This window comes from Mastacembelus armatus, chromosome 22, assembly GCF_900324485.2.
Source record: "Mastacembelus armatus chromosome 22, fMasArm1.2, whole genome shotgun sequence".
In the NCBI taxonomy this organism is placed as follows: Eukaryota; Metazoa; Chordata; class Actinopteri; order Synbranchiformes; family Mastacembelidae; genus Mastacembelus; species Mastacembelus armatus.
Genome location: NC_046654.1, coordinates 16,414,811 through 16,424,113, shown reverse-complemented (window position 1 = coordinate 16,424,113; position 9,303 = coordinate 16,414,811). Strand labels below are relative to the sequence as shown.

At 39.4% G+C, this 9,303-nt stretch overlaps 2 protein-coding genes across 2 annotated transcripts; one reads left to right on the top strand and one right to left on the bottom strand.

Annotated features, from left to right (window-relative positions):
* The first annotated feature begins 11 nt into the window (after nt 1–11).
* On the top strand, nt 12–3,413 carry fam177a1 (family with sequence similarity 177 member A1). Its single transcript, XM_026304673.1, has 5 exons — nt 12–141; nt 495–680; nt 1,104–1,170; nt 1,466–1,563; nt 1,680–3,413. The coding sequence occupies exons 1-5, from the start codon at nt 73–75 to the stop codon at nt 1,896–1,898; spliced, it is 639 nt and encodes a 212-aa protein (XP_026160458.1). The 5' UTR covers nt 12–72; the 3' UTR covers nt 1,899–3,413.
* Nucleotides 3,414–3,496: 83 nt separating this feature from the next.
* ppp2r3c (protein phosphatase 2, regulatory subunit B'', gamma) lies at nt 3,497–8,998 on the bottom strand. Its single transcript, XM_026304660.2, has 13 exons — nt 8,828–8,998; nt 8,559–8,683; nt 8,062–8,166; nt 7,842–7,954; nt 7,184–7,281; nt 6,845–6,915; nt 6,561–6,693; nt 6,296–6,351; nt 5,933–6,008; nt 5,338–5,474; nt 4,695–4,832; nt 4,465–4,524; nt 3,497–4,386 (listed from the first exon to the last, which is right to left on the bottom strand). Exons 1-13 carry the CDS (start codon nt 8,892–8,894, stop codon nt 4,192–4,194), a joined length of 1,374 nt encoding a protein of 457 aa, XP_026160445.1. The 5' UTR covers nt 8,895–8,998; the 3' UTR covers nt 3,497–4,191.
* Nucleotides 8,999–9,303: the final 305 nt, after the last annotated feature.

Here is a 9,303-nt window from a genome sequence, read left to right as displayed (position 1 = left end):
AAGAAATGAGACGGAAGTGTTACTAGCAGAAACTGGCAACCAAAGCGAGCTGAGGTGGACTGACTGATAGAGATGGCGGATTTGCAGTTATATTTAACTAATGTCAACGTTTCCCTGGGACAGGCTGTGGAAACTGAAAAGGTTAGTCCCTGCGATACAACTTTCAGCACTTTTCGCATTTGTGAACGTTAAAGCAAAGACTAATTAGATTAATAGTGAATGACTTCCTTAGCTGAGGAGCTAGCTAAGTTACCAAACAAAGTAAGCTAACTAACGTCAGTGCTTTGAGTGTTAACAAGTTTTTTTTTCCAAGACTAGTTCGTATTAGTTAGTTTGGAGAGAAATAATCTAAGTGCATATAACTTTAGTTAAATGTTTTATTTGTATGATTTCATTCGGCCAAAAGAACTCCGTCAAACTCCATTAAAACATCCGTACAAACAAACATTGTGGCTATGTGACGGTGGTGATGCGATCAATGACACTGTTACCAGAGTCCAGGAGGGGCGGCAGACTTTGAGAATGTGGAGATGGGAGACACTGGGGGCAGGCAGGTGAGAGTAAAGGTTCCCCGCAGGACCATCCACTTTGCCAGTGGAGAAACCATGGAGGAGTACAGCACTGATGAAGAGGAGGAAGAAGAGCAGCCAGTGAAGAAAGACGTCGCTGAGGTAGATACGGTAAGAGATCATAAAAGATTTACACTCACTTTACTGGATCAATTAGAACTTTGCAGCTACTGAATCAACCACAAATGTAAGGGCTTGTCCTGTGGGTGGTGTTTGCATGAGACCAGTCCTTTTGTCTGGCCTGTGTGGCCTGGCACACCTTATAGAGTTTGAGAAAAGAGTGTGGTGAGGGGTCGAACATGAATTATATTATTTATGAATTACACCATCCTTGGGTCATATCCAGCCATTGTTGCATGTTCTTATCTTTCTCTTCCCTCACTTTGTGTCAGCCCTCTCATAAAGGTAGTAAATGTAAAAGATACTTGAAAGTCCTTCAATAGTGAGAAAAATCTAATTTCAACTTTTTGTGTGACCAGCAAATGTGTAGTAGTCAAATCTCTCTCTCTCTTCATATATATACATATATTCCAGTCCAAACTGACCTGGGGCCCATATTTCTGGTTCCACATGTGGAGAATGGCTACATCCACTGTCTCAGGTAAAGTAGTTTCCTGGAATATCTGGTGTTTACAGGGCATGGCCATTATCCTACAGGATTTTTACTCATTCAAGTGCTGAAATACACACATTAACTGCATATATAAATATACATACAGACAGAAGAAGTCAGGAAATTTTCAAAAGAAATGCTGAAAAATTATCTAATTAAACAAAGTGGATGCTTTAGAGAATCTTCAAACTTATTTTGCAGCGTTACTCATACTTATGTTGCTTATGTTGTTACTTTCATTATTATATATTTATGTATGGAAATCTGTGTGTACTCCTTGTAGTGTGCGACTACATGGGAGAGAAACTGGCATCTCTTTTTGGGATCACTACTCCTAAATATCAGTATGCTATAGACGAGTACTACCGTATGAAGAAAGAGGTAGGACACATTGTTGGGTTTGATGTCAGTCACACCTTAAAGGCTTGTTTGCACATAGGCTGGATCAAGAGCCCGAATATTAACACTCTAAAATCCACGCTGGTGTCTTTCTGCAGGAGGAGGAGGAAGAGGAGGAGAACCGTATGGCTGAGGAGGCGGAGCGCCAGTTTGCGGAGCAGCACAGAAGTGAGCAGGGTGATCCGACATCTCATCATCCTACTACACTGGAGCAGCCAGAGGCATCCGGAGCCTCCTTTGTCAACATTAGCTTCGAGCTCGAACCCGAGCCTCCTGTCAGTGCTGCAGACACACAATCCTCTCCTCTCCCCTCCTGAAAACTAATACATACTAACATTTCTGTCAGTGTGCAAAATCTAAATTTCTTAGCTGCATAGATTATTTTTGTTATTTTTCTATGCTTTCGGTTTTTGGAAGAGATCACAGTACTCAGTGCAGGGAAAATTAAAAGGAAGGTGGAGGTAGTAATCTGTGAATGTACATTTGTGTAAGGTCTTAAATTATATAAGACTGAGACATATAACTGTTTGTGACAAGAAAAATTCAACACGTTCAAGCTGAATTTGAACTCAACATCACTTTCAACTGACATCACTTAAAGGTGGTAAATGCTGGATTTTAATCTTACTGAGAAACACCTATTAGTCTGTTTTTTTTTTCTCACAAACTACCTGTACAGATGAAAATTTAGAACAGCAAGTGAAAAGGCCTCATATCTAGAGCTGATAATGTTGTAGTTTTTGACATCCAAGCTAAACAAACGAGTCAGGGTGTGATGGTGTCTGTAGCCATAGCTGGCCTTCTGCTAAGTTGCACTGGGGATGAACTATCTTCATTTCAGCCTCACATTGGTGTACTGTTATGACTGGAATTAGCCTACAAGTGTGATTAGTTATGAAGAAGAAATGGCATTGAATTTACTTATGTACTTAAATACACTTAATGTTTCTTTAAGAAATCCTTGACAAGTAGTAACAAAGAGGCCTATAAAACAATATCAAGCCTTATCAGAAAACATATGAGCTTTGACTATGGCCAGAACAGACATTTATGTGGTCAGCACAATATCAAATATAAATGACAACTCTTCCCCCTCTACAATCCATGCATACACCTGTATCTTTGCTGTTTGAGCTGGACATGTTTCATGTGTTGATTTCTGTGTTTACTGTGAATGAATGGTCCATTCCACATTTGCTTTGGTTGAGTGTTGAAGGGTCAGACTAAGGGGCTGGCCAATTTATTGTTTATGACTGTGTTCATATATTAAGTGCTCCCGGGGCCCATAATCGTTAAGCAGTTTAGTGTGTTGGAGCAATTGGCGCCAGGGTGAGTGAGTTGGTTCTGGCATGAAGCAGCAGTATGTTGCTAAGCTCAAGAGAATTTATCTGCTTTATTTATTTCCATTTGTCACATTGCAAAAAGTGTGTTCCTGAGATGAATTACTAATTGTTTGGTTAAAATGAGCCAAATATGCTGATTTTCAGCTAAGTAATAAAATCAATATAGTATGTATCAATATCTGTTGAATGCCATGCATGGTAATACCTCCACTGAGGGTTCATTCTTGAAGTGTCCTTGCCTGAGCTGTCCTAAGCTTCTTATTAATTCTTAGTATCTGCTGATGTGGCTGGGTGGTGTGGCAGGATTCAGATGGCCTTAAGAGAGCACGGCGGCTGTGTTTAGTCAGGAGTGATTCCAATCCTTCACACACCTCTTTTCAAAATGGTATATTTGAAGGAAACTTTGTCACTGAAAAACCAACATATCAGACCATAAACCCTATATTAATAGGACTTATTCACTATGACATTATTTTTGCTTTAAAAAAATAAACAGCCAACATATGCAAACATTTTGGTTATTTTAACTGAAACTTTTAATAAATCTGTAAATACATATTTATATTTTCTGTGTGTTAATAAAACCCCCAATCATTGAAAAGGCTGGCTTTTGTTGTTTTATTACACATAATATGTAAAGACTTCACAACTACTCCATTGTGTTAGAACTTTTAAGTTGTGATAGAGGTGAGTAGTAGTAACCATACTGAGAAAACTGAAAGACTTACGTGAAATTGATGAAAAATATTAGGCAAATATCTAACCTGCTCCCAGTTTTTTATATCCCAGTCCATTTTCGGCTAGAGACTTGGCTATTACTCTGGTACAAACTAAACTACTATAGTAGATCTTCTGAACTTTAATTAATGAACTAATGAATCTGAGTCATGTTTGTGAGTTTGGGCTATTTGCTACATTCATGTCTTGTTTTGATGAATGTAAATGAGGTCCTTTGTGTGGGCACTGTCAAGACAAGCTATGAAATGACATTTACTTTAAAGGGGTCTCCTTAACAGGAAAACAAAATGCAAACAAAGACCAATATTTACACAAAGCTGCATCCCTGACTTTCCTCCTCCCATCTCTTTTCTCCCTGTGCCTCTCCTCATCGCAACATTTTCACAGTGTAGATATTCAGCTAAAACCAAAGGGCCCTGAGTCAACAGGGAAAGACGTTCAATGTCCTGCTACAGTGGACATGCAATAAAGTTTTCAGTTCTTTGGAGTGACAGTGTTACCATCTGTTGAATTTCAATCTTTTAGATCTTCAGGTGTCGTCAAGGTCAGCTGTGTTGCTACTGTCATTGTCATTGGCAACCAAGACTTCTCTGTTCTCATAGGTCCAGAAGCCGTTGAGGTCAATCAAGATGCTGGTGACTGTATCACCCTGACAACTGTTCACCAAATCCTGGAGTGTGATCTTATAGGGGTCTTTAGGCTTCACCATGTCAAAGATCTCATCCTGTGGAGAGATCAGAGAATGTTTCCCCTATTGTGATTCAACCTTTTCTAACATTCACAATATACATGCACAATATACCTTGACATCCTGGAAGGAGACAGGCTCCTGGCCATGCAGCTTTATCTGCTCCTGAATAGCCTGAAAAAAATAAGTCATCATGAAACACTGACATAACACAATGAGTGTCACTGTGTGTGAGTTTTCTTGTACTTCAAGCTTCAGCAAGGATGCATGGATGCTACAGTCTGAATGTGTGCCTTGACTTTTCCTCATAGTTTCGTTTGTGTGAGGGGAGTGTGGGCCAGTACCCTGAAGAAGTAGTTGAGAGAGAAGACATTGAGGTATCCCTGATTCTCCATGTCCAGAAGTTTAAAAATATACTGTAATGCTGCTGGTTCCTTTCTGTTTTCCAAGGCTAACACAAAGTCCAGATAAGTCTTATAGTCCTGGGAGACACAAAATGATGGACAGTTAATATAGGTTTAAAATAGTGCAATTTAAAACTTAATTTGCATAACGATCACCTAATATTATGCATGGGAAAAAGACCAAAACCAAATAATTCTCAACACTAAAGAAAAAACAAAACAAACAAAAAAAAAAAAACAGTGATTTGCTATCCAGGGAGGACACACTGTGTTCATTCAATAAGCATCTGGAGATTAAACTCATGAATCTGTTGCATTAGCACAGGTGAGCAAGTAAAAGAACCCTAGGGATAAATGAGGACAAGTATAACATCTAAAACATGCTTCCATACAGGGGATAATACCTCATCATAGGCTGCAGCAAAGTGGAGAGCCCTGCATTGCATCAGCAAATCTCCAAATGAGTGAATATCCAGTAAAGGCTCATAGAAATGAATTAGAGAATCTGAATTGTTGATTTGTCACCTTCCTGTACATTGACCACAACTGTTAGTACTGCTGCTGATAATGTTAAGGGCTGTACCATTTCTCCATCATAGGTGAGACACTCCTGAAACACTCTGTCCAGGAAGACTGAGGTGAGAGTGGCTGTGCCATAGCGTGAAAGCTCCTCTTTGCTCAGCATGCCGTTATGGTCCTTATCCAGATTGAGGTACTGACCTGAGAAGAGACAGATTTAAATCCACAAATTAACAAGACAGACAGGTTGCAGTTTCTTAGCTTCACAGAGGCAATTGCTTCAACAAACGCACAAATAGAAAAATTGTTTTGTCATTTCACATGTATCACAGCTACAGCTTAATAGGAAAAAGCTTCTGCCTTCCAGATTTGACTTCAAAAGAAAAATCCCACATACACCCCACTTGCACTAATATTTAATCACCTGATCCTTGGGCCAAGAGTGACCCACTATTAATTAGGTCATTAGGAAAGTAATAATTTATTTAACACAAATAATAATTTTTTTTCTTACTGATAATAAATAATTGTAAGCATTGTTTAAAATCTTATCAGGACCCATAGTACTGAAAATATTACAATGTGACATGCTGGGGTTTGTTTAATATCAATCACTGACACTTGACGTGAAAATGAAAACGCAGACATTTTCCCCTCACCGTAGACTCGGAGAGCTGACGGTGCTGAGAACCAGTTGGATTCCTGGCTCTCCTTAGACAGTTCCTCATCCCTCAGCTAGAAGTATAGAAAGAAAGGGAAAGAGAGTGTTAACAGGTGAAGCTATCAGCAACATCAGTTACATCTAAAGGACAAGTGTGGGGTCTTTTGGGCTTAACAATGAATTTGTTATACTTGACCAAAACAGCATCACTACATAGAACAGAGTTAAATGATGATGCCAACTTCAGGGGGACCATCGAAATTCCAGTAGGTTTTTATATGTATCCATGAAAACTCATTCCTTTGGTCCTTAAACTGTATTCAGCCTAGCACATAAATTAGTAATCAGTGTTATAATGTACCTCCAACAGGTCATCCAGAAAACTGCAGGCCAATATATCCTGGATTTTAATCTTCCCTGAAAAAAATACATAACAAATAAACTGTTGTTACTACCTCCAGTCTCCTCCTGTCCCACATAGAAATGAACACACAGCATAGCCACAGATGTAATATTACTACAACCAGAGCCCAGGTTCCCTCTCTGGCTCTACACTGAAAATCACTATATTATACTTCGGCAAAAAACACCAACACTACATGTGTAAGCATGGGGTTCAGACTCACCAGTTCGTAGTGGGTCAAGGAAGAAAAAGAACTTGCGAACAGCAGTGCAGACGTAGAAAGAGTAGAAAGACTTCTCAAGTCCATCCAGCTGAGGCAGAGTGGGGATCAGCTCCAGGATGTAGTTTTCCAGATCCTACAAAAATAAAGAGCGTCACACTGTCCTAGCAGTTTAAATTTCACCACAACCACGTGCCGAAATTCTTCCACTAGGTACTTGCAACTTTACACAGTAAAAACTTAGTATACCACTGTGAACAGTTTGTGGTGACTGACCACAAACTCACCGATTCTCTGAGGTAGCCCTGTCCTGCCACATCATACAGGCTCAAACCGATCCTGGTCTGATGCAACCACACTAGAGGCACACAGAGAACAGAAATCAGCAACACTCACCAGTACAACACCCAGGTATGCTAACAAAACCAAAGGTAAACAGATTTTAATGCGATGTGAGTTTAAAAAACTGAAATATTTGACAGAAAGAAAGCGTTTGTTTGGTCAACTCTTTGGTTTAAATCTGTTTGGTTTTGTTCTACCTACTCATTAGCCATATTAGTTTTCCACACTGCTACAGATGTGAAAAGGGACAAGACAAAACAAGAACGCCCAATAAAAATCCAGACCTTTCCGCATAACATAATTAAAGAACTGCATGATGGAGATCCTGCCATAAGGGTCGTTGTGGAGCAGCTTGGCGTATACTCTGGCTGTGAAGAATTTTCTGAAGGAAAGAAAGGCAAAAAGAGGGGAGGCATTGCATTTCATTATGTTGCTCTGTTTGACTTGAAATCAGGAGTTACCCCTTTCACATCTATTACTGACATGTTAATAAATTATCTTAACTCAAATATTATTTTTCAAGATTAAATACATCTGCAACACAAATCAGATCAGTTTTTTCTTTGCCATAGTAAAACAATAAGATAAGATAAGCTTTGTAATATACAATATATTTGTATTGCTACGGTGTGTTTTGTAGCTGGGGTTGTTTTAGGTGGCCAAATGCATCTCTGGCAACCTCTAGGTCGTTTGTGTGATCACATGTTCAGTACAATTAGGATCTGATGCGTTTATCCCTGATGTGAGCATACAGTTTTTCCATCCACTGAGATACATAAATACCAGGTGGATATAAAGTCAAGGTAACAGGGGGAACTTCCCAGATTTGACCTTTGATCAGACATGAATCCTTGGTGCAAACAAAAAGACACATGCTCTGTAAAGGAGCCTTGTATGGCTTTGAGTTGAGCTGTTATGAGAAAACCTTTCCTTCCTGCTTACTTGCACTTGGGCCCAGCCTTGTCCCCCACCTGCAGATAGGCTTCATAGCTGATCATGGCTTCCTCTCCACTCACTGGAGGCACCTGGTGCTTATCAAGTAGGAACCACAGATTCTAGTCAAACAGAAAGACAACTGAGTAGAGGGACACCACATAACAAACATATAGTGTAGTTATTCACGTAGAGTACTTCTATGCTTTTTGAATTGCCTGTGATTTACCTGTAGTTCCTCATTATCCAGCAGCTCTCTGCTCTTCCTCTGGAGAAAGACAGCTCTGGATTCCTCCCTCAGCTTCTGGAGTAATACTTCATCCTCTGCTGGAAGCTGCAAACAACATCATCATCATCATCATCATCATCACCATCATCAGTTGACTGATGAATCACTGAATCTCCTGAGTGATGATAAAACAAATGACTAACATTCACATCTTCATGTGTAAACAGCCAGTCTGTATCATGGCACCTCATACTTCGCTTTAAGTAAAGTATACTGAGCAATAACATAATCATCATCACTTAGTAGCCCCATTGTTTCAATGCTCCATCATTACCATAACATAACAAAACTAACAGCTGGAGCTGCTAAACTGCATTGGCTTGTGTTGCTGTACAGTAGCATCCATGTACTGTTACAAATGCAATGACGGAGTTTCAGTAATGGCACAGAGATTAGTGTCGTACATGGTTTATAGATGTCCTGTATTTAAACATTACCCTGTAGTAAAATCGTGGGATGTCCTTGTAGGACTTGTCTCTGTCGCCTCCTTCTTTCCACTCTGTGTAATATTTGGTGAACAGCTCCGTTTCTTCTGCTCTCGTCTCCTCTTCACTCCTCTCACCTGTGCAGCGAAGGTACCAACATACAGTGAAACTAAAGCTAAATGTTGACCGAGCTAAGAGACCAACATAACCCAACCCAAACTAACTAAACAGGCTAGCTCAGCCATCGTTAGCCATTAGCTAACTAAGTAACGTTGTTTTACCTTTTGTGGAGTTTATTATCCTCCTTTTCAGAATATCCGACCAGTGCGGCTCTTGCTCTTTGGTCATATCTGCTCCAGACTGAACCTAATGTTTCACCTCTAAATCTTTTTATCCAAAAAGTCAAGAACAGTAAATGTGAAGTCGACTTCATACACAGCAACAGCAAAAATGGGCCGGTATCAAGAATATGGCTTCCGGTTAGAGGTTTTTTTTAAATTTCAAAATACAATTCTCAGCTCCCACTAACAAATAACTCAGCAAACTTGCTAGAGGTTGACAGTTGCTCTCAGTTTAAGACAAATATTAATTTCAGTCATTACCACAATTTAATGGGATGAACATAAGAGGCAATAAAGCAATACAAAGAATATAAAGCATATTTAACGTTTGTGCAATAATTGACATACTTATATGCAAAAGTTTAAGGAATCTAATAAAAATGATGTTTTAAAAAACTATTCTTCTGTTTTCTCTT

What these genes read in the sequence shown, in the direction of transcription:
- ppp2r3c (XM_026304660.2), bottom strand. Translation starts at nt 8,894, where the DNA reads ATGACCAAAGAGCAAGAGCCGCACTGGTCGGATATTCTGAAAAGGAGG. An exon ending in AAGGCTGGGCCCAAGTGCAA is followed by an intron (nt 7,282 to 7,841) that starts GTAAGCAGGAAG and finishes TCTTTCCTTCAG; the next exon opens with AAAATTCTTCACAGCCAGAG. An exon ending in TAATTATGTTATGCGGAAAG is followed by an intron (nt 6,916 to 7,183) that starts GTCTGGATTTTT and finishes GTGTGCCTCTAG; the next exon opens with TGTGGTTGCATCAGACCAGG.
- fam177a1 (XM_026304673.1), top strand. Translation starts at nt 73, where the DNA reads ATGGCGGATTTGCAGTTATATTTAACTAATGTCAACGTTTCCCTGGGA. An exon ending in AGGCTGTGGAAACTGAAAAG is followed by an intron (nt 142 to 494) that starts GTTAGTCCCTGC and finishes CACTGTTACCAG; the next exon opens with AGTCCAGGAGGGGCGGCAGA. An exon ending in GGCTACATCCACTGTCTCAG is followed by an intron (nt 1,171 to 1,465) that starts GTAAAGTAGTTT and finishes TACTCCTTGTAG; the next exon opens with TGTGCGACTACATGGGAGAG.